The 25,693-nt window shown below is 38.7% G+C and overlaps 2 protein-coding genes across 6 annotated transcripts in view; one reads left to right on the top strand and one right to left on the bottom strand.

Annotated features, from left to right (window-relative positions):
* Positions 1-12,212, bottom strand: part of gnsb (glucosamine (N-acetyl)-6-sulfatase (Sanfilippo disease IIID), b) — a 77,892-nt gene extending 65,680 nt beyond the window's left edge. Inside the window, exon 1 of the mRNA XM_028797816.2 lies at positions 11,883-12,212. Within this exon, the coding sequence (XP_028653649.1) occupies positions 11,883-12,029 (147 nt within the window). The 5' untranslated portion in view covers positions 12,030-12,212. The remainder of the gene's footprint in view (positions 1-11,882) is intronic.
* Positions 11,952-25,693, top strand: part of polm (polymerase (DNA directed), mu) — a 39,436-nt gene continuing 25,694 nt past the window's right edge. Inside the window, exons 1-2 of one of the 5 annotated variants that reach the window (XM_051918744.1) lie at positions 12,972-13,090; positions 22,027-22,199. The gene's annotated coding sequence lies outside the window, so the exon portion shown is untranslated. Of the gene's footprint in view, positions 11,971-12,971; positions 13,091-22,023; positions 22,200-25,693 lie in introns of those variants that run through there. The other 4 variants (XM_028797829.2, XM_028797845.2, XM_028797861.2 and 1 more) reach the window with 4 other exon arrangements.

The following is a 25,693-nucleotide window of genomic DNA, read 5'->3' as shown; positions in this document are numbered from 1 at the left end:
AGTTGCAAAGTGAAAATCACTGCTAAACAAAAGAACACTAAACAAGAGGCGAGTTAATGCCAAGAGGAACATTGGTTAAAATTTGACTACCCCAAAACATTTGGGATAATGTTCTGTGGACTGATGAGTCAAAAGTGGAACTTTTTGTAAGACATGGGTCTGGTTACATCTGGAGTTAAAGCTAACACAGCTTCCACAGTAAGAACATCATCTCCACATTCAAACATGGTGGTGGTGGAAGTGTGATGGCGTAGATATGTCTTGCTTTTTCAGGACCTGTGCAACTTGACATAATTGACAGAAGCATAAATTTAGTTCTCTACCAGAAAGTATTGAAAGAGAATGTCTGGTCATCAGTCCATGATCTAAAGCTAGAGATCAAACGGGTTATGCAGTGGGGCAATGATCCGAGCCACAAGTGCAAATCCACCTCTGAATGGCTGAAAAAAACAAAAAGTTAAGGTTTTGGAGTGGCCTAGTCAAAGTCCTGAGTTGAACCCTATTGAGATATTGTGGTGAGACCTTAAATGGAAAGTTCGTAGTCGAAAACCCTCTGAAGTGGCTGAATTATAACAATTCTGTAGAGAAGAGCCAGCCAAAGTTTCTCCACAGCAATGCACAAAGACTGATCTCAGGTTAATGGAAGCTTCTGATTAAAGTTGTTGCTGCTAAAGGTGGCACAACCAAGTATTAAATTCAGGGGGGTAATTACTTTGTTACATAGGTGATACAGGTGTTGGTGAACGTTTTTCCTTCAATAAATTAATTGATCATTTACAAACCGTGCACTGTGTTTACTCAGGAGATCAAAAACAAGTGTTATGAATACCCAAAAACAGTGGAAACCAGGAAACGGGCAAATGCTTTTCACAGCACCGAATATAAAGGTTGTAGATATTTCCCTCCTTTAATACACAATGGAAGGATAATATTTACAAAAGCAGGTGATGTTCTGTGTCTTCCCTCTTCCTGGTGCAGCACCACTCTGTTGCAGAAAGCAAATAATGAGAAGGGAAACAAGGTACAGGTAAGCATGCTTGGGCACAGTCATGGAGGTGAGCAGAAGGGTAAACGACAACACCTAACTGTGCAGTCGGCCCTGATCTGGGTTGGCAGCCAGGGTTGGATTTCTGCTCAGTTTCATTTGGAGTGTTATTTCCTTTTGATTACCTGTCCCAAATGCTTTCTGTATTAATAAACCACCATTTTGGATAAATTATGAACTGCTGTGCTCTCCTGGTCTGGGCTACAGCATCCCGGAAAGGCACTCCTCAGATCATCCATACTATTGGGTACATTATGATGGTCTGCTGATGCTAAACACATTAGAATGGTGATTAACATTAAATAGGGACTTGAGAAACCCAAGATAAAAAAAATATGTGAAAACTAACACTGCCACAGATGAATTATCCAAATTTACATTATCACATAAATGTGTAGAGCTTAATTGATAATAATGAACTAACTTAAGTAAGCACAAACTAAGAATGAAATTTCCATTTACAATTCTAATACTTTAAAACAGCCTCTGGATTTCACAATTAACAAAATAATACATTACCATAAAACTAAAATGGTATTTCATGGTGTACCGCCATTTCATTGCCTAACAATCAGGCAGTGGGCACCACATAACAATGTCCTTAAACCCGCATAACCCAAGTCAGTGTCACAAGGGGTTCAAGTTCATGCTGGCAGCACTGGGTGCAAGGCAGGACACAGCCCTTGAAGTGGGCACAAGTTTACTGCATGGGCACAAACATACACATGTGGGCTGATTTGGGGTCTTAAAAGCACACACCTAGAAAGGAGTGAGCAGGTGAGTTAATGCCACTTAAGATCAAAGTGTGGTACTAATAAACTCCATTCTATAAAATGAACAACCTAAAAATGCTCAGATTTTAGTTATTTCATTATTGTTTGGTTTGAAACAGTAACAAAACACTTCACATGAATTAAGTTGCTTTGAATTCTAAAGCCAGCTGCTGTCATTTTGTGAAAATTAAGATTAAAGGAATTTCATTACAAGTCAAGTCAAGTTGGGGAGCATGCACTGGTACAGTGCGTTGCCACACCCACTACACAACGAAACAACTCGGGATCCCGTTGGGACCCGAGTACTGCCGTGCAGTGGGCGACGCCTCAGCACCACACCAGTTCCGATCCCCAACAGACCTGGCCCTATTGGCTCTCCAATGGTTTCGATTCTTCCGGGGAGTTCTTTCCCCATCCCCTTCATGATGCGAGCAGCCTTCCTATGGGCGGCTGCAGCAGAGCTACTCCTGCGGAGAGCAAAAAGGACTCCTTTCTGTAGTCTCGGAGCTTTGCAAAGTTTTTTTACGGTGGCTGGAGTGCCAATCCTGTTACCAACCCCATGATTTGGGGGGCCGCTTGCAGGGCCGGATGCAGTTTATCGTCATACCCAGGACACAATTTCATTACAAATTGTGGTAAATGCAGCATTTTAATAGATAGATAGACCGATAGATCCTTTATTAATCCCAAGTAGAACCACAGATGTGGAAAGATCATCCATTGAGTGTCCAATGCTGTTCTACTTTAGAACACGTCTTGTCCTACCGTCTAGCACGTTAACACATATACTTTCATTTCAGAATCCCTTCTACTACAAAATGCTAATTATACTCTCCGCTAATCAGTGCCTTTCAACCTGAAAGTACAATATAGTTATTGCACCCTGCAAGCACTCGCCCATTGCTCCCCGCCCACATGTTGGTTTGCATCACAGCAAAGCTTTTGGATCATGTCTGCTGCAAGACTTGTTTGTGCATTCTGTCTGTTGAGGTCTAAAAGAGACAAGTTGTTACAGATGACTTGCCAGCTTTAACAAGGTGCCACTTAGGACCTGCTGCACTGTTAACAGTACAATACATTCACTTGGCAGTATACTAAATACACACTACACTGAATCACTTATGCTGTGTACTAAGATACATACAATACTTACTGAGAAGCAAACACGTTCACTGTATTCTGAGCCATGTATTGTACCCTAACATTGGCCAGCACATTCACTGTAGACTGAGACACATAATGTACACTACATAAACTGGCACATTTACTATATAGTGAGACACATAACATACACTACATAGGCCGACACATTCACTAAATATGGAAACACGTGCTGTACACTGCACTGGCTGGCACATCCACTGCACATGTACTGTACACTACATACACTGGCATATTCACTATATATGGAGACATGAACTGTACACTACATAAGCAGGCACATTCAATGCACAGTGAGACACATATAGTTCATAAGCAGGCACATTCACTGTGTACTGACTGAGACATATACACTACATACAGTAGGCAGGCATTTTCCCTGTATAGTGAAACACAAACATTGTATCGTGAGATTTTCCCTGTACACTGAACCTTTACTGAATGAACTGTAACAGCATTGTGATGTGCTGAAAAGTACGTAATTGACCAGGTGCTGGCATAAGCAGCAGCTTCAGAACTGTAGAGATTGTGACTTTGAGTATTGTGAACAGTGTCTAAGTGCAGTGTACGTATCGTACTGTGTGTCCTTACTGGGGCCTCATAAGTGCTTTCCTGACATTTGTGTTGCGTTTCTTGATGTTGTCTTTGTTGATGTTCTTTACTCCAACTTCTTTCTACATTATTTTACTGTTCTTGCTTGGGTCTCTTGCTTATCTTTTGTTTTCTGGTTACCTTGCATTTTTGCCTTAAATGCATCCTTCTTAGTCGTATTACTATTACATTTGCTTTAATGTTTTTAATAAGTTTATTTTAATTTTAAATTCACATTGCTTATGAGGATATGAAACATTTTTAATAAAATTTTACTGAAAATGTTTTGTTGTGATAAAAAATGTCACACTTTTTCTGAAAAATTACATTTTTAAGATTTACATAGAAATGTTCATTAAAAATTTGAAATAATTTATGTTGTCAGCATTTATTGCTACATATTGTCACAACAAAAAAAAAGTCACTTTTTTCTCAGATTGGTTTCATTTTGGGATGAAACTCTTCACTTAATATCAGTAACTGTCAGGTTCCCTGCAACCCTTAAATGGAAAAAAAGCATCGGCCAAACACAGACGAACAATATCTACCTGATGTCATCCCCCCGCCCCCACAGCCACATACTTATGCCAAGGGTTCACCCCGACTCGTTCTGGAGTGCCACCATGGCTGCATGTTTCCGCTCCAACCAAATTCATAACTGAAAGAGACTCCTTGCCATTAGTGGACCTGTCATTTAGTTGAGTCATGTTAGTGCTCTGCCATGTTAGCCATTTCTAATACCATGGTGTGTTTTTGTTTTCTGTGAATATCCCCTAAATTAGTGGTTCTCAAGTTCCGTCTGGGGGCCGACAATGATTTTAGGATTTTGTCCAAATCAACTCCTGCTTTTAGTTGGACTGTCTTAAGTAGTCAAACTGTTATTTCCTAGTTTTTAGGTTTTGCTGTCATTGAAGAAATGATAAAAGTAGGTTTGTTAAATTGTTATTGGAATATAAAAAGCATTTATGTATATTAATTGTGGATAATTCTGAAAAAACTAACTAAAAGAATGCAAATAACGAGTTATTGTGAAATGTGACAATAAACAAATATGAGCAAAAATAATTAAAATATGTCTAGAATTTTTTTTGTTGCCTGCTTCTTTATGTATCTATTTAATCATTTCATCATTTATGCATTTCAGTGACACTGCATGCAATAGGAAGAAGTAAAAACTTGTAATTTTTACTTGTCAACATGCAGAGGGTGGGCTCTAACGAGTGCGGTGTTTTGACTGATCATTCAGAGGGGACGTAAACCTTTGACCAACAACAGCCACATTTACAGCAGACACTTCAAATGCAGAGTTCAGAGCTTCCTGAATTAAAGCAGCCGCTCAGAGCAGTAATGCTGGGCAATTCTTTCGCATACTCATATCTACCACAGATGCACACAGTCACAACTTTAAGCACGTGCTTCACCCACAATTTACAAGTCAGAAAACGTGTTTACTTGAGCCCACCCTCACATGTTTAAAGGATGAAAATGATAGTCTTCATTTCAAGACATATTTCATTTTAGGTGCAATGTCAGAGAAACAAATAAATGAAAAATTAATCAAATAAGTACACAAATAAATAAGCATCAAAAAACAAATTTCATAACACATTTGATTATTTATGATCACATACCATTTTGTATAATTTGTTTATTGTCATCCATTTTATTTTGCATATTCATCTATTTAAATTAGTTGGAAATACTCCTTAGGTTTTAAGGGTTATCATCATCATTTTCATTCTGTTTTTACAGGTCTCCTTGTTATTTACATCACCATTTACTAATGAGTACATTAGTGCTTCTGACACTACTTCATTTTTGTTTAAACACACAGACATTAGAGTCAGTTTTCATCTTGTGTCCAGGCTACCCTGGGGTTTAACTCCCTAAAATGGAGATGTGGAAATACCTGGCAGAGCTGTATACATCTGAAAACGGCATCTCAACGGTACAATGTCTTCTTCTTCTTCTTTCGGCTACTCTGTTTAGGGGTTGCCACAGCAAATCATCTTTTTCCATATCTTTCTGTCCTCTGCATCTTCCTCTGTTACACACATCACCTGCATGTCCTCTTTCACCACATCAATAAACTTTAGCTTAGGCCTTCCTCTTTTCCTCTTACCTGGCAGCTCTATCTTTAACATCCTTCTCCCAATATTCCCAGCATCTCTCCTCTGCCCATGTCCAAACCAAAGCAATCTCACTTCTCTGACTTTGTTTCCCAAACTGTCCAACCTGAGCTGACCCTCTAATGTCCTCGTTTCTAATCCTGTTCATCCTCATCACACCCAATGCAAATCTTAGCATCTTTAACTCTGCCACCTCCAGCTCTGTCTCCTGCTTTCTGGTCAGTGCCACCGTCTCCAACCCATATAACATAGCTGGTCTCACTACCGTCCTGTAGACCTTCCCTTTCACTCCTGCTGATATCCATCTGTCAAAAATCACTCCTGATTGCTTCTTCACCCATTCCACCCTGCCTGCACTCTCTTTTTCACCTCTCTTCCACAATTCCCATTACTCTGTACTATTGATCCCAAGTATTTAAACTCATCTGCCTTCACCAACTCTACTCCTTGCAACCTCACCATTCCACTGACCTCCCTCTCATTCACACACATGTATTCTGACTACGACGGTACAATCTCGACGGTACAATGTCAACAGGTGAAAATGCAGACTGCTGCAAATGCACACTCAAATCATGGTCTGATTTGTGCATGCTTATTGCATAGCCTTTCCCTGATTGGATAATGGTCATTACAACATCTCATTCCCTGACTGGTCACCCTAAATGGAACACAGCGGACATGGAGGAGCTGCCAAGATTATGTGAAAACACTACAGTGGACGGATGTGTGAGTGTAGCCTGAAGAAGCCTCGGCCTTTCATCATTCAGTACCTTTTACCCTGGAGTCTACTCTGTTTATTATAAAGGGTTATCATTAAAATCAAATTAGGGGAATAAACTCTACAGAAATAAAAGGTAAAAAATAAATAGTAAAATGACAAAAAGAGAAGATACTGTGAAAATACGTTTTTAAATGTAAATCTCTTAATACTGCGCTTTTCTAAACTCAAAATTAGGTAAGAAATAAAGATGAGCTGATTAAATAATTAAATCATTTAGAGAAAAGATGACATACTGATTTTGGAAGTGGCTGGAGACCTGTAGCCACATAAGGGGGTCCCAGCACCGAGTCTGAGAGCTGATTAGTACATTTCACTCCTTCACTTTTTTTCCCCTCATTTTTTATCAGACAGGTTTATATAGGGTCACATGTACAGGCAAAGATTGAAAGAAATTCAATATGATGTACACAAACAAGTACAAACTGAACCAAGTTGCTCCATGGAGGTTCTTCCCCTTATTATTTGCATCGTAGGCAGTTAAAAAAAAAAGAAAACAAGCAAATCTGTCAGAAAGTAAAAGAAGCAACAGGGGATGTGAATCTTAACAAGGAAGAAAACTAAAAGTATGCTACAAAAGAAAATGTCATTATCAACAATACTGGTCCTCAAATTCGAGAACTGAGTGTAAAGAGAACCTGCAGCCAGTCAGAGACTGACCACACCTGTCTGGTGCCTAAATAAAGTCGCAATATGTTGTCTAGCACTGTTAAATAATTCAATTATAAGTAAAATAAAAAAAAAAAAGGCCAATAACAATAAGTGTATTTTAGCCTTTTCATTCTTTGTTAATTCACAAAACCCCTTAAAATATCCCATCCATTTACTGTTTGTCTGGAAACTACTTTTAACTTTCAAGTTATATGCATGTTATGGGTCATTTTTTTATTTTATGAAAGGTTATATGCTGGACGAGTCAGATATCTCTATAATAAGGTGTCAGGGTGCCATAGCCTATCCTAGCAGCAATGGGCCAAGAATGGGACATCAGTATATGGCAGGGCACACTTCAGCACACGACTACCCAAGGCTAACTTTTTTAGAACATTAGAACCCATTCAAGGTCACCAGTCTTATTCACTTAATTCTTCTAAAATAGCATCAAATCAAGTTTTGAAAGTCCCTAAAGTCCTACTGTGTACCACAATGCTTGGTAGCTTATTCCAAGTGTCTATGGATTTCTGTATAAAGAAAAACTTCCTGTTTGTGTGAAATTTACCCTTAACAAGTTTCAAACTGTGTCCCCATGTTCTTGATGAACTCATTTTACAGTTAACAGTCTCGTTCCACTGGACTAATTTCTTACATAATTTTAAACACTTCAATCATGTCACCTCTTCAACATTTTTTTGCTTAAACTGAAAGGGCTCATCTCTTTTAATCTTTCCTTATAACTCATTCTCTGCAGTCCTAAAAATCAGCCAAGTTGGTCTTCTCTGGACTTTTTCGAGCGCTGCTATTTTCTTTTTGAAGCCTGGAGACAACAACTGCACACAGCACTCCAGATGAGGCCTCACCAGTGTGTTATAAAGCTTCAGGAGAACCTCCTTGGACTTGTACTCCACATGTAAGGGAGCTATATAACCTAAAATTCTGTTAGTCTTCTTAATGGCTGGCTTCTAAACACTGTCTGGAAACTGAGAGTGTAGAGTCCATTACGACTCCTAAATCCTTGACAATCTTTGACAAGCAACCCAACAGCGGGAGCATGTAAAAGGAGTACATGCTAAACACACCCAGACTACAGTCTAGGAAGCACTTAAAAGAAGTGCCAGTGTACAAATACTGTGAAGTACCATTCTTAAATGCTGCACCACGGTACTGTCCTTGGTCTGTATCCATAAATATAGTGTTCATTATCTGATTCAGTTTCTCCTTACTTTTTAGGAAATGCTTCACTCTATCGCCTCTCCTTCCATAATCTGATGACAAATCTTTACTCTCATTTTTTGCAATCATAAAAGATATATAGATTAATAAACTTTACTGATGTCAAAGAGCAAACTCATGTTTTAAGAATTTTACTGAACTGTGCACCTGTGACAATACTACTGCTACAGTAAAATATTTACTTGCATGTCTCCCAACGAATCAATAAATACAAACCCAGTCCTAGAACCTAAAAGTGTGAGTGGCCAACAGAAAACAGCATACCTGTACTTTAGAGTATTAAAAAAAATAAGCCATTTAGTCTAACAGCTCGCCAATCCTATCACCTAATTAGTTCAAAATGACATCAAGTTTTGAAGGACTGTAAAATCATACGGTCTAACACACTATAACATATTAATATGTGCTTACGATCCCTGTATGAAGAAACACTTTCTAAAATTTGCGTGAAGCTTACCCTTTAAGAAGTTTCCAACTGTGCCTGTGTTCTTGTTCAACTCATTTTAAAGTAACAGGCTCGATCCACTGTATTAATTCCTTTAATCATTTTAAACACTTCAATCACATCATCTCTTAATCTCTGCTTGTTTAAACCTAAGGGTTCAATTCCTTCAAGTTCATACCTCTTAGTCCCAGAATCAGTCTAGTTGCTCTTTTCTGAACTTTCTCTAGTGCCGTTATGTCTTTATTTGTACCACGGAGACCAAAACATGTATAGTACTGCAGGAAAGTGATCACTAGTGTGTTAAATAACTTAAGCAGTCCCTCACTTGAATTGTACTCCACACATCATGATTCATAACTAATATCCTGTTAGTCTTCTTGATTGCATTTCTATTGGGATAAAGATAGATTTTTCCTTGATTTGCCCCTCTGCTCAAAAATTTAAACTTTGCACTGCAGACTTTCATTTATGGTTACTTGCACATACTTTGGTCATACCATGTAGAAATAACACTTTTTATACTATACTATATTAAATGTATATTAAAGGATATTTATTACATTGTTGCATATCCCTTGCATGTAATGACTGCTTGAAGTATATGATTTATAGACATCTCCAGCTGCTCTTCTCTGGTGATGCTCTGCCAAGCCTCTAATGCAGCCATCTTCAGCTCCTGCTTGTTTTAGGTTTCTTGTCTCCTCAAGTTTTCTCTTCAGCATATGGAATGCATGCTCAATTGGATTTAAATTGGGTGACTCGCTTGGCCATTCAAGAATTTTCCATTTTTCAGTTTTAAAAAACTCCTGTGTTGCCTTAGCAGTAAGTTTGGAATCATTCACTTGTAGAATGAAGCGCCGTCTATTGAGTTTGTAGGCATTTACCGGAACTTGAGCAGATCAAATGTTTCCATACACCTTGTAATTCATTGTGCCACTGCCGTAAGCTGTTCCATCATTAAAGAAGATAAGTGTGCCAGTACCTTTGGCAGCCTTGCCCAAGCCATAACGCTCCCACCACTATGCTTAGCAGATAAAGTGGTCTGCTTTGGATCTTGGGCAGTTCTTTTTTATCTCTACACTTTGCTCTTGCCATCACTCTAATGCAGGTTCATCTTTGTCTTGTCTGTCCACAAGAACTTTTTCCAGAATTCTGTAGGCTCTATTAAGTCCTTTTTCACAAACTTTTTGTGGCTAACTAATGGTTTGCAGTGTGGCCTCTATAGTTTTGTTCATGAAGTCTTCTGCCAATAGTCATCTCTGACACATCCACATCTGCCTCTTGAAGGTTGTTTCTGATCTGTCTGACAGGCGTTGAGAGCTTTTTCTTCACCATATTGAGGATTCTTCTGTCATGAACAGTGAAGGTTTTCCTTGGCCTTGCAGTGCCTTTGTGATTACTGAGCTCACCAGTGCATTATTTCTTCTTATGGATATTTCAGACAGTTGATTTAGATAATCGTAAGGTTTTATCAATGTCTCTAATGGTTTTTCTTTTTTTTTTGCTTTTCAGCCTCATAATGGCTTTTTGGACTTTCATTGGTACAGCTCTTGTCCTCATGTGGAATGGAAAACTACAGACTCCCAAGGTGGTCTGTAGGTAGAAGAAAGCTTAAGCATCTTATGCCTGTACTAATAAAGCAATGAAACCCACCTGAGTAATCACAAACACCTGTGATGCCAATTGTCCCCAACATTATGGTGCCCTAAAATGGAGGAACCATGTATAAAAGGTGTCATTTCTACATTTGGTGACCAAAATGTACGCAAATACCATTAAATTAAAGCCTGCCATGTGCTCTTTAGTCATATCTGAATTGTCTGATGTGTAATTTTAAACCATGTAGCAGAAGGGTAAATCAAGGAAAAACATGTCTTTCTCCCATGGAGGGCACTGTAAATAGTGATTAGTCGACAATGACTCCTTGATCCTTCTCAAACACAATTTTAGAATCAAGCAGTGTGAGAGGCTAATAGAGAATTAATTTTTTCTTGTGAATATAAACAAAAATTGATGAAAACTGGCCATTCAGCAAAATAAACCTTTCTAATCCTATCCATTCCTTCAAAATAAACTCAAATTGAGTTCTGTAGGTTCCTATAGTCTGTAAAGTACTGCCCAAACACACTACTTGAAAACTTATTAGCATGTGATTAATCCTCTCAGTGTGAACAAATACATCTAAAATGTGTGTGATATTTACTCCAAAGAATTTTCCAAAAATGTCCCCGCGTTCTTGTTGAAGAGCAAATTTTAAGGTAACAGCCTCGATGCAATGTACTAACTCAGTGGTCTTCTATGAAGAATAGGCTGTGCTGAATAAGGCATGTAGGTTAGGTGGATTGTCAGTGTTAAATTGGCCTGTGTGTGTGTGTGTGTTCACCCTGTGATGGACTTGCACCTTGTCCTGGGATTGTTTCTGCCCTGCGCCATATGCTTGCTGGGAAAGGGCCCAAGCTCCTCAGGGACCCTTCTCAAGATAAATTGGGCTTAGAAAATGGATGCATAAATGTAGCATACAATGTATACACATGTACAGTACATAATATATACAGTTTACATATTAAATACATATGCATTATTATCATCACTATTAAAAAAAACAGAAAATGTACCTTGGAGCTAAAATAACAATGAATATATCTGGGAATACCTGTGTGGGCAAACACGCAAAGGCATACAACATACCAAGAGGCAAAGGGGAAATATGATCTTCTGTTTTATCAGCGGTTAGTCCACTTGGTTATAGAAAAGACGACAGCTCGCATTTTGGGCAGTATTTTTCATTCGATACTGTTTATAATCGGGACGGTTGCTACTATGAAATATGAACGAGTAAGATATAACTAACACTCTTTTATTTAAAGTATAATGTAAAATCAATTATTGATCAAACTTTAAATAAGCGGCCCAACATGAGAACGCCTATAAAATGCGTGCAGGTCAGAGGAAGGTACGTGCGTATAGCGGTCGACCACATGCCCTCTCTGAGACATGGCTCTTCGTGGTAAAGGCGAGAAAGGCAACACGCAATGTACAGCTGTAACCGCCCCCCGATTCCACTCACCATGCCCCCCAACTCCACGTCCTGGTCATCGCTGAGGATCAGCACCATGTTGGGTCGTTTCACGCCTGTAGTGCACCTCGGCACACAGGTGAGCACCGCGAGCAAGACGAATCGCCCGAGTCCCACATACTTTGTCGCAGGCACCATGGTTCCTTACACTGTCCTCGCTACCGAAAGCTTGAGGGATCAGGGACTGTGGGAGGGGAAAGTGTTTCTAAGTTTAAGGAAGTAGCAGAAAGTCCCGTACCGGCCGCGAGTTTTCGATCATATGATTCCTAAAGCAAACTTTTCTTTGCTTCAGTGGACAGCTGACTCATCATCAGCTGAGCAGAAGGATGTGTTATCTACTTGAATGCGCGATATACGAAATTAAAAAAAAAAAAACTGCATGACTCCGAGAATAGAATTGCAAAAAAAAAAAAAATATCAAGATTAAAGCAAGGTAAATGTAAAATGGGCTATATACTATAGTGTTTGGCAGGTTGTTCTAAATATGCGTCTGTGACGGACTCGGATATGGACGCAGTTTCGTTTTCTTTCTGCGCATGTGGCCCGTGAAGAAGACGAATTTCCATTTCTTTCAGCACAGTTTTTTTTTTTCGGCAGCGCATGTTCAATTCACGTGTAAGTCTTTGAAAACACAAAGAAACCTGTTGAATAATTCAGAGGTTGCAGAACAGAATGCAAGCGTGTAAACAGTTTGCGACTGTACCTTCCTGCACCAATTAGCCTACTAAGTAAATATCTATTTATAGTCAAACATTTGGTCAGTTGAATAAAACTTTTAACTTCTGGGAACTTAACATTACGACTTATTAAAACCGATAATAATCGAGATTTCTTTTTATCCCAACGTTTGGAATAATTGGTCTAACACACGCCGCTGTTTCTCTTGAGCCAATGGACTTCAGAAACGCAATCATCAAAGTTACAAAAAATTACGCCCTTGATGTGAGAAAGCCAATCCAGGTGCTTGGCCTGCACAACGGACGCAAACCTGAAGCTCATTGCTTGTTGATTTGTGGACGAAGCATCCGCCAATCATTTTTAGCCAACCAATCATAACCGTCTTGCTATTGCAAACGGGAAACCAGATATTTTAAACCACTTCGGCGGATCTGTTCAGGAAATGAAGATGTTGCCTGGTTCCGCATTATTGTGATAGTTTGGTGCAATGAACACAAGATTGGTATAGGATGCCTCGTCGGGTGGGTTTTTAAATCTCTCTATTTAAACTTAACCAGTTATGCGTATTTGGTAAAAGTTCAATGTACCGTCTGAAACGGTAGCTGTATTGCTTTTAAGACTATAATCAGTAAAACGCTATAGGTCTTACAGTGCAAGTACTATTTAGAAAGTGTGCATTTTTGACTGGTTTAAAGATCTACTAATAGTAATAATAATTTCCCTTTAGAAGAAGCCTTTAAAATAAGAATGCACTTGCATTTGAAAGACTGTGCAATTAGATTAGATTAGTTTTACATTATTAATCCCCAAGGGGGATTTCAAATGCATACCGCAGGGGGAAAAAAGCCATACATCTGTCCAATTCAGAGAAGTAGGCAGAACAACGCGGTTAATTCGAGGAAAAGAACTGAAGTAACCCGGGTTTTTTTTCCCCACCTCTCGGCATACGTTACGTTAAACAGACTCAAACAGTTTAGCACTTGGAGTTCTATTTAAGGGATTCGGCTGCCTGTCACTTTGAGTTTGGAATGAAGTGTTGATGGCTGTCACTGTAATAAATTTTAAGGGTTTGGTAAACGATCTGTTTTTAAAAGGGCCTGCTTTTCTCAAGTTCTACTATTTGTTAAAAATGCCTTGGTGAGCATTCCATAGTAAAGCGCACATTAAAATAAACTGTTAATGTGACACTCTATAATTATTTACATTACATAGCAAGTAGATTTCTCAGAAGAACATAAGGTTGATATTTATTTCTGTGCCATTATTTGTACTCAAGATTTGGCTGAGCAGAGCATGGCATCCTTGTCTGTTTCCTTAGAATGTGTGTGTGTGTGTGGCATGCACTTACCTTACTGGCTGGAGCACAACATTCCCATGGGTCCCTCTAATGCAGAGGTTCCCAGGTTCAGTCCTAGAGTACCACTATTGCTATAGGTATTCATTCCAACTCACTCATATGTCTCATCAATCTAATTATTTTGCTATCCTTTTTTTCTTTTCTTATACTACATTCTGAAATGTTCTCTAGGATGAAAGCTTATTCTTCAAGAAGAGCCCTCAAGAAAGATGTTGCCTGGTGTGATCAGTATCACTCTTCATGTGCATCCTTGGGACTTTGTTTTACAGTTAGTGAGGAATGCATTAAGGAAGTGCATAGTGTGCAATCAAGTGACAAAATTGGAAAAAGGCATAGGTATACATTTAATCATGCATTTGCTGAAGGGTAATTTTAACTGTAGCCACTGATTATCCCAGCAGCATTTAGTGTAAGGCTAGAAGTAACTTTGGTGGATGAACAGCTTGTCGTTTGGTGGGCTGAATCACACACCCAAGCACAAATAGAATATCTGTTTAGTATTAAATGAATGTTCGTGGCCTCAGTTTTGGGATATAAAAAGGGGATAGGTGTTATTTATTTCACATCATATAAAAGACAAAATTTTTTTTTTTATTTTTTATTGGAGAAGTATTCCTGACACATTTCCAGTATTCAAAGATCTTGTCTGCTGTTTCCATTATCGGCACATGTCATGTGATTGCATGCTACACATGTTCAAGGAGAACATACACAGCCTGACACAGTGAGTCTGGAATGCTAGCCATGCGCTACCACTCTGCCTTTGTAAAAACATCTGTATTAAACTTTAATAGGATTACAATTAAACATGTTCCTGTAACCTTTGTTCAGTTCTTGTCACTTGATTGCAAGCTATGTGTGTACTTAACCTCTCCTTCTCGTGTATGGCTGATGTTACTAGCGGTAGGTTCTTTCTTGCCTTAACCCAGTGCTACTGCAATAATCAGAGGCTTCCTTTGACCCTAAACTGTGTGGATTAAATTTAGCCCTTGGCCTATGCAGGATTAAATGCTTACCTATGACTTTTGCTCAGTTCTTGCTTCTTGACTGCATGCTATGCAGGTCCTTAATCTGTATCTCACTGGCCATCTGGAACACACATGTGCAAGAAAATACTGACCACACTGGGCTCATCTTTTGGGAAGTAATACAATGCTTTATATTTTTAGAGTGGTGGGAATAAGCTTCTGTACTCTAGTATATTTCTATTTAAAAGAAATTCAGAAAAATGTTTTCCTTCTCATAAACGCTTAACTTTCTTTTATCAGTTTTATTTTAATTCACCTTACTTCAGTGGAGTGGTCCTTAAAATGTACCCAGTAACTGACCATCATTGATGAGCAGTGGAGACACGGTGCTAATGACACTGAATGTTTAAGTAGAGTTGCTAGTTCAATGTTACATTCATTTGTGTGCTAATTAGTAATAAAAGGCTTAATTAAGTGTTCCTCACATTCAGTGCTGTGAACCAACTTAACTGCATGTGGTGTTCTCCACCATCTTTCTGTCTTTATTAAACAGCCTGCTATTTCCCCGTCTCTACCTTTTTTATGTCAATCCATCAGTTACAGAATGGACTTGTTAAATTTTTAGGAAAATGTAATAAGCATAGGATGAGAAGCTCGGTCATTCAGGAAGAGCTCGGAGTAGAGCCATGCTCCTCTGCATCGAGAGGAGTCAGATGAGGTGGCTTGGGCATCTGATCAGGATGCCTCCTGGACGCCTCCCTGGTGAGGTGTTCTGGGCATGTTTAACCAGGAGGTGGCCCCAGGGAAGACCCAGGACACACTGGAGGGACTATGTCTCTCGGTTGGCCTGGGAACACAATGGGATTCCCCTGGAAGAGCTAGTAGAAGTGGCCAGGGAGAGGGTAGTCTGGGCATCTCTGCTCAAGCTGCTGCCCCTGCAACCCGATCTCGGATAAGCGGAAGAGGATGGATGGATCCTTTTTAAGATTTTCCTCTTTTTTTTTTTTTTTTTTTTTTTTTCTGGTTGTTTGCAATTTTTCTTATTAATTATAACTCGCAAGTGAATTTTATACTGGAAAAGCTGCTTCCCGTTAATATTGAGTGTCCTCAGACTCATGTGTCTGTACTGCTCATCAATGTCAATATCTGAGTACAATTAAGGGAGTAAACTCCATAGAAAAAAGTTATGAACATGGTTAAAGAAAGTTAACATTTAATGTTATGGCAACCGTGCACATTTCTGAATTTCATTTAAATAAAAATATACTAGTGCATGTTTCTGAATGCAAAAATAAGAGAGGAAAAATAATAAACAATTGGATCATTAAGACTTAAGACTGAGCCTGAAAGCCTACAGCTACAGTGGTACCCCAGGACTGAACTTGGGAACCTCTACTTAATAATGACAACTGTTGGCCAAGTGTAGTGAAAGCATGTGTTCGTTTTTGAATTTCTAGTGAATGTTTCGGGCACATTTCCAATAGAACTATTTCCACAGCTGTAAACCACAACTAGTTTGCACATAATGACAGTGGTTTTTCCTCTGTGAATAGGAAGTTGAGGCCTCGAAGTACAGCCCTTTAACTTCAAAGCAAGGGCTCCTCAATTACATCCTGGAGGGTTGCAGTGGTTGCATGTTTTTTGCTTTAACGAATTTCTTAATTAGAACCTGTTTATTTACTACTAAACTAATATGTTTTTTTGGGCTGAGTTTAAGTTAACTTGCTTGTTACGATTCTGAACACTTTGTCTATTTTAATTTTTAAACAGCTGCATTAAGTTTTTAATTGCTTCCTTTTTTTCTTAACCAGCTATCAATAAACATGTGAAAATAACAAAAGTTACCAGCTGTGCAGTTGACATGTTCCATTTAAACCTGTGTATATACATTGTGAAGTATCTGTGTTCATAAGATGTTTTGAAATAAATGAGAGAGAAGGGAAGGACCAAGATTTACAAGTCTGCTCCATACCACAAAACATGTGGCTAATATACTCAGAAAATGAATAAAACTACACTGTGATAAAAATTTATATTAGAAGAAGGAAAGTATTAACAAGTCGTATAATTTAAATACCAAGTTTAATTGTTGGTTAGGCCTAGCTACTAATTACAAAATTGGTTGGAGCGAAAACCTGCAGCCACTGCAGCCTTCCAGGACTGTAATTGAGGACCCCTACTCTAAGCCATCTGAATATCCATGCCCCCAGCAGATGAATGTTTTGCAGTTCAGACTTTTGGCCTGATGCAGCTTCCATGCTAAATTGACAAAAGTAAAATAACTTTATTCAACAAATATTAAACTATCTTCCTAGTGCCAGTTTTTCAAAAACAAAAAAAAATCTCTAATTTCGACACTGTGAAATTTTGTCTATAAAGTAAAGTTTTCATTGCTCAGTGGGCTGATTCATCAAAGCTATGCTGATTAAAAGAAAACTCCTGAGACATCAGTTGAGTAAACCTAAATAATCTACACTTGTAAAAGAACATTTATGTGAGTGGAAAACAGTGAAAACTGCACAGCAATTAATAACTAAATATAGCTGTTAAAAACCCACTCTCCATTTTAAGAACAACGCCCCCTCAATCTTTTTTCTGTTAATATAGTCAAAGGGAGTAGAAGCTTACTCCAGTGGCACGGCACAGGGTGCCACTCCATTCCTCTTTACTTACAGTGGCGGTTTGTAATGCAGGCCACTAGGGCTCCACCCCCTTCCCAAATATTTGAAAAACGTAATCAGGTAATGAGAAATAATTATGAAATAAATTTGTTTATTTGCACAACATGCCTGATGTCGGCACATGTCAACATCCATTTAAAACTGGTTTCAACCTGTATTTGTTTCATTTCTGTGTCAATACCTATATTTTCTGTGTGAAGGGCACCAGCCAAATGAGAGTGTATGCAAGTCCTTGATCGTTTGGCAAGCAGGTGACTTGTGGCTGCCCTTTAATTGGTTGCTTTAAGATTTTTCTGAGGATGCATCTCTCTTTGCCCTGGGCATTCCTATATTTATTGGCAGTGAAGTAGTATTATTTTAGGTTTTTTTTTTTTTTTTTTTAATCTAATGTGATTGGACAATCATTAACACACTATTTCATGTTCCTGTCAATGGTTCACAATTCATACCTGCTATTAGCGTAACTACAGATGAGTGAGCACGACTTTAGGGAGATGGCATCTTCAAGTGGAACTTCAGAAATCAAAGAAAATTTGTTTTTTTCCTTTAATGAAACACCCCTTCGTAAATCGTTCACCTGCAGAAAGAAACATGCTGCTAGAATTCAGCAGCAGGCAAGTGATCGAGGACAAGCTTATGCACGGACATTAACACCATGACATTCGCCATGTTAGAGCACTTTGGACATATCTCCTGACTGCTATAGTCTAACTGCCCTGGGTGTATGGTCACCAGTGAACCTTACAGGGCTGGTGGATAGTGGACATACAAGTTGCCTCTGAGGCAGAAGCAGGTTGGCGGTGCCACCAAAGCGCTCAGTAAGTGCTATGTCTGCGAACACTGATCTTGGAGGTCCTTTTTTTACTGGCTTCTCCAGCAGTCTCGCACTTTTAGGCAGTTGAGCAAATGTATGAAATATAATGTATATGTGTTTGTGGTTAATAAAATAGTGGTGTACCTAGGGATGATTTTGGTTACAAAAGTGTGTCACTACAGAAAAAAGGTTGGGAAACCCTGCTCTAGACAATAGTATTAGACTAAGTTCTTTGGGCAGGCTTAGTGACATGACTCAATTTAATCAGAAAGAAATTGAGAAATTTTCAGGCCTGAAGGAAAGGAGGGCAAAATGTATGTTCAAGGAAATATAAGTACCCTAATTATAAAGGCAGAATAAGATTTAGGTTGGAGTTTTCCTGTGGGTGTAGTACAAGCCATGTTGGGGGGCGAGTTATGTTTTAAGATGTGGGGGTCTGTGGATCTTATAATGTGAATTTCTGCTCAGATGAGGTAAGCCTGGCAAACGTGCATAGGACTAGGCAAACTGGCAGCAAGTGTAGAATAACATTAGGATGGGAATGACTCTGTTATTGTGGTAAATGATAAACTGAGATGCAAGACTTGAGAAAAACCAGAGGACTAGTGATGATATGATGTTGATTTATGGAATAAAGTGGAAATGGTCAAGAAGTGGGCACTCTATTAGCAGAGGCAGAATAAGATTTGGATTGGACTTGTCCTATGAATGTGTTATAGGACAACAGAAGTGCGCGTTATTGGAAGATTACCAAGGTGGGGCTGCAGACATTATGGTGTGGATTCTGGCAGAATGGGGAACTGGACGAGTTGGCAGAGAATTTGGAAATTTGGAGACTGTAGTATAAAATTTGGGTGGCAGGTGCACCTGTTCTTCCAATAATTTGCCCTATTGATGTGGAAAGAATAAGGGGACTTTGGATGTTACGGACTGAAATTTTGGAGCACAGCAGAAATGGGAAAGCTGGTATCAGATTGAGCAGCATGGTGGAAAGGGTAGAATACATTTTAGCCTGGATTTGTCCTATGGGTCTGGTACTGGACAGGTCAAATGTGCATTTGACACAATGATGAAGGCCATGAGAGTATGTGGAATGACCTGATGGGTATGAAAGTTAGATATGAAAGGTTCCATATAATAGGTAAGTTCTGCTTCACTTTGTCCTGCTTCACTTTCTCCGCCCAAAAACTGTGCCTCTGGCCAAATTTTTCTCACCAGCCACTTACTTGTTACGTGTTACTTATGTACACCCCCGCATAAGGCTTATTTGGAGTTGTCACTCTAGTTGATGTGCACATCATTGAGATATGGGAGGATACTTGAATACTCTGAGAACACGCTCTACTGGAAATCAGATCTGAGTCCTTGTACCTGGGAGGCAGAAGTGCTAAACGCACCATTAAAAAGCTTCATTTTTGGGAAAGCGTGTCTAAACTAAACATTGATTAATACCAGTGGTCTCAAACTACAGTCCTGGAGGGCCACAGTGGCTGCAGGTTTTCATTCCATCTCTTTTCTTAATTGGTAACCAGTTTTTGTTGTTAATTAACTTCTTTTCCATTCATTTTAATGGACTTGTTTTTTAAGATTTGTTCCTCTGAATTTCTTCATTGTTCCTTTGAATTGCTTCATTTCTTTTCTTAAATTGCACTCAAACAGAAATGAAATATGAAATGAGTCAACTAACAGAAGGCCAACTAATCCAGGGCCTCAGACTTCAACCAATTTCACTCCAACCAGTTGCTTAATTAGGCGTAGATTCTTGTTGTTAATTAAACTCATTTTTTAATTCCATGGTTTGTTGCTGCTCTCATTTTGCAGTATAATACATTTCTGAAATTGTTGATTTTCTCTTTTCTAAGAGCACTGTGAAAATGTTTTGAGGACCTGAGCAGATCAACATTCCTGAGACCTTCATCTTTCTTTATTTTCAGATACTGATGGACATAGTTTGCTGGTTCTGTTTTGGCTCATTTTGTGTCTAATTATTGTTTTGCTGCTAATTAAGGAAAAAGAAACAATTAGGGGGGTCTGAGTCTTCAAGAGCGAATCAATTAAAATTAATTCAAAAGAAGTTAATTAGCAGCAAAAACAGGTCACTAATTAAGAAAAGTTTTAGAATTAAAACCTGCAGCCTCTGTGGCCCTCCAGGACCACTGATTAACACTGTTATACATTTCCTTCATGGTTTATAATTCCTAGCATTTATATTTGGAGTTGTATTCTGAAAGTAATCTTTTTGAAAATTCCAGCATGGCACTTTCAAATAAATCAGATTCTCAATTTCTTGGGTTAACTTCTTCAGGTTAGAAATCATTTCTGATATATACACATAGACAAAGGGATTCTGGGATGTGTACATTTTTACCAAACCCTTTATGTGGAAGATCAGTGATGATAACTGTCCTTTCCAAAATAGTTGAAATAAATCTTACAAAAAAAGGCTGGGCATATATAAAGCAAACAGAACAGGATACATTAAAGCAAGGATATACACACATACACACTAGTATGTACAAACTGAGAAGGCAAACAACATGACAGTGCAGCACCAACAATGGCACAATTGCTAGAAAGAAAATGTGTTAAGGTAACAGATGTGTGCATAGTCATTATGTTTTAGAGTTTCTCTCTACACTTAGTCTTGCTGATTATATAGATTTTTTTAAGTGAATTCTATTAGTAGTATTGTGTATATGACAAATGGTATTTAAGGAAACCTTAAAATCGGTATACAGTACAGATGTTTGTTTATGCATTATTATTTTTTTACAGATGGATCACAGATTAGTTGTGTCCAGCAGAGACTATTAGCTCCATGAATGACCAGGGTACCACCGTGAAAAGGCCAATTCACTTATGTAGAGTGCCACCACAAAGGCACAACAGCAGCAAAATAATGAAAACAATGCCAAAAACCAATCATGACAGAAATAACAATTATATGCTTAACTTGTGTTAAGACCCAATCATTGTACAATCCATTTCTGACACTGCCAGAGAAAGTTCACTGAAATTCAGAGAGGTGAATTCAGTTGCAGTAGTTAGGACTCTTGCTCTTGTTTAGCTGAGGTGCTCTGGTGCTGTAGGAACATGCATAAGATCGGAGTGCAGAAAGTTTTGGAAAAGAGGCAACTCAGTAGTTAAAGCGTTGAGCAGGTTAACTGTTGTGATGATTCAGTGTGTCATGCGTTCAGTCTTTCTGAAGTTTTGAAGTGCCAAGGTGTGCAAATGCTTTTTATAACTTTAAGATAATATTGTCGTTGGTGCAATACATACAGTATAGATTCTCCTGTTGTGATGTGAATTTCAGGAAACAAAGGCCTTTCTCAATGTTTTTCCTGGCTTAGCACAAGAAGTACCTTATTCACAAACTGATGCAGTATAATATTGAAAACAAAAAAGTAAGGCTTTATGATTTATCTAATTATTTATTAAAATGCTAAATGTCCATGTATGTGTCTGGCCCTTCAGAGCAATATGATAGGTCAGTTTGTGTTTTTTTGTTTTTTTTTTTCCCCTGATTGCTCAGTTTAGCTGTGCCAGACAAAGAAATACATAGGAGGATTGCTGAGAGTCTCCTTCAGACATGGAAGTATTCACAAGTATATTAATGATTGATTTTTTTTCACAGCAGGTAATGGGAGCCTGTCAACCCTAGGTTGAAAGTCATAAAGCTGACGAGAGGCAATTGAAGTGACGGAGTCTGAGCAACAGGTATTACAGGAATGCAGTTAAAAAGAAAGCGCTGACCAACACAGGTTGAGACACATGATGATACTGAAGAAAGGTTTAGGACGAATGCCTAAGGTACATGTAAGGGAAAAGATGAAATATTTAAAAAAAAATTTCTAGTAACACACCTTGTAAAATATAAAAAAGGAAAAGCAGACATTACACAAAAAGAATACATTACACAAGGAAACAGAATTTCATGAAATAGTTGTTTATTTTGCATCTAGAAATATACCCCACAAGGCTAATTTAATAGTGTCATATGTATTTTTTCAGAGGGACTGGGGCTCAAAGGCTGTGAGAGTCCTGGTTACATTTCATAGTTAAAATAGTTTTACTAGTTCATCTTTGTTCTTCACTAAAGATATTTGTCTCGGTGCTTTTAAAGTTTGGGGTGCATTCTTCTCCATTAAACAACAGTACACATAGCACATATATGTGTGTTGTATTTGAGCACTCCTATTAATGTTTGTGTTTTTTCAGATCTAAACTTGTTTTTGCTGTATATTTGGAACAACCCTCAACATTACTAGTACAACCAGTAATTGCATTCTAAGCTGATACCCTTTTTATCAAGACACCATTAAAGTGATTTAAAAATATAGGCAAGACATTTCTAATGTTTCTAATGGACATTACTGTTTGAAGTGACAGATCTGATATTTATTATTCATATATGATGACAATGCCTCATTTTCAGCCACCTTTCCTTCAGTGTCCTAATGGTCCTCCCTAATGGTCTTTTATAAATGTTAATTGATTATTAGAGAGTTCTTGTAACTGCATTATCAACACTGAAACCTGTTATTCTGTTCACTTGGGTTGCAAGGTACTGGCATTCCTAAAGTTCAGTTCTGGGTTTAAAAATAGCCAAAATGAAACGGCTTTTGAAAGAATTTCAGAATGAAGGTCATCTTCATATGACAGATTGCCAAGAAACTGAAAATTTCATAGAACGGTATCTATTACTACATTGAGGGAAGAGGGAGAACTGGAAATAACCAGGATAGAAAAAGAAAGGGAAGGCCCAGGGGCACAGCTGCATAAGAGAATAAGGGCATCAGTGTCCGTACTTTGAGAAGCAAACACCTTACAGACCTTAAGTTGGCTTCTTCCTTAAATACACTCCAAATATCAGTGTTGTCTTCAGCATTGGACAACCAAGTGAACAGAATAACCAGTTTCAGCAGTGCTAATGCATTTAGAAAGGTTTCTGTAATAACCAATTCGCCTTTATAACTAACTAGCCATCCCCTGCAGCTCTGCCCGCGTAGTTGTGAAACAGAACAGTGAGGAGGGCCCCGCCTGCTCCCCAATCCTGATGTCACGCTTCCCCTTGGCCCGCAGCCTCTGTCTCGGATTAGTTCACTTGCAGGAGTGATATAGTTGTGCTATGATTCTTGGTGTGATGTGAGAAGTCGCAAAATCAACCGGAATGTTCAAGCAAATTCTAGAAAAAAAAAAAAACCCCAATCTAAATCCGTTAAGTAGTTCTCTCGTTCACTAGCAAAGTGGAGGTAAGGAATGACCGAGGCTAACACATGAGTGAGGATTCGCGCAAATAAATTGGTACCGCAAGCAAAATATGATACTTCGTGCAATGAAAGAAGTTGCAAAATCAACCTGAATGTTCAAGCAAATTCAAGAAAAAAAACAGATCTAAATCTGTTAAGTAGATCTCTCGTGAAAAACTGACAGACAGACAGACGTTAGATTTTTTTTTTATATATATAATATATATATAAAATGTCATAAACTTGACTCCGAGTCATAGAAAGGTTTGGGGCAGACACCCGTATAATTGATTTCCTGGCTGCAAAGTCGTTCAAATGAATACAGCACTAATGTGCACTAAACCAAGTCCAAAACAGAATTGAGGGAATAGGGAAAAGGTGGAGGCTTTTAAAGGGGAAGACAGGAAGTGAGATCAAAGAGGTCGGGTTCATGAAGGTCTTCAGCCATAGGTTTGAGTCCAGACATGACATCACAGGGGCTGGAGCCAGCAAGATCTCCTTCCATAGGCTCGGTCCCGGAAGTGACGCCAAGAGGGCCAGGTTGAATCTCCCCTGAATGGCCTACAGGAAAGGGAGAAAAACAGTCGGTGCACTCTGCCACATCCCGGTATGACTTGGAACTGCCCTTACTCAAGCCCTTTAGCTGCCTCCCATGCACACGTGTGTGACAAGATTTTATATAATATATATGAGAGAGAGGTTATTAATAAGATAAGGGAGATTATCATTAGGACACTGAAGAATGGCTGCTGATAGTGGGACATTGCAGACTTCATGAATAATAAATTAAAAATAAGCCATTTCAAGCAGAAACAGTAATTAGAAACACTAATAGCCAGTAATGTCTTGTCTGTGTTTTTAAATCAATTGAATTGTATCTTTGTTTAAAAAAAAAAAAAGATAAAACTTTCATGTCTTTCTATTACACACATAATTTCTGGGTATGTCCAGACTTTTGACCAGTACAGTAATCCCTCGCTATATCGCGCTTCGCTTTTCGCGGCTTCACTCCATCGCGGATTTTATTTTTAAGCATATTTAAATATATATCGCGGATTTTTTGCTGGTTCGCGGATTTCTGCGGACAATGGGTCTTTTAATTTCTGGTACATGCTTCCTCAGTTGGTTTGCCCAGTTGATTTCATACAAGGGACGCTATTGGCAGATGGCTGAGAAGCTACCCGGCTTACTTTTCTGTCTCTCTTGCGCTGACTTTCTCTGATCCTGACGTAGGGGGATTGAGCAGGGGGGCTGTTCGCACACCTAGACGATACGGATGCTCGTCTAAAATGCTGAAAGATTATCTTCACGTTGCTATCTTTTGTGCAGCTGCTTCCTGAAATGACATGCTGCACGGTGCTTCGCATACTTAAAAGCTCGAAGGGCACGTATTGATTTTTGACTGTTTGGTTTTTCTCTCTCTCTCTCTCTCTCTCTCTTCCTGCTCCTGACAGAGGGGGTGTGAGCTGCCGCCTTCAACAGCTTTGTGCCGCGGGTGCTTCGCATACTTAAAAGCAAACAGCCCTATTGATTTGTTTGCTTTCCTCTGTCTTTCTGACAGACTCTGCTCCTGCCGCGCACTCCTTTGAAGAGGAAAATATGTTTGCATTCTTTTAATTGTGAGACGGAACTGTCATCTCTGTCTTGTCATGGAGCACAGTTTAAACTTTTGAGAAAGAGACAAATGTTTGTTTGCAGTGTTTGACTAACGTTCCTGTCTCTCTACAACCTCCTGTGTTTCTGCGCAAATCTGTGACCCAAGCATGACAATATAAAAATAACCATATAAACATATGGTTTCTACTTCGCGGATTTTCTTATTTCGCGGGTGGCTCTGGAATGCAACCCCCGCGATGGAGGAGGGATTACTGTAGTGTGTTTTCTCAAAACAAATAGCAAGAATGCATAATGTCTATTGAACAGCTGTGTACTTTGAAATCAGTAGTTTTATAACTAGTTTTAATCAGAATTAAAGAGGGCAAGTCGAGTATAACCAGTTAGATTCATAGTTGAAGTAACAAAAGTCTTAGCAATACATAGAAAATACATAGCTTC

Source organism: Erpetoichthys calabaricus, chromosome 1 (assembly GCF_900747795.2).
Source record: "Erpetoichthys calabaricus chromosome 1, fErpCal1.3, whole genome shotgun sequence".
NCBI lineage: Eukaryota > Metazoa > Chordata > Cladistia > Polypteriformes > Polypteridae > Erpetoichthys > Erpetoichthys calabaricus.
This window is presented reverse-complemented; position numbering and strand designations above follow the sequence as displayed.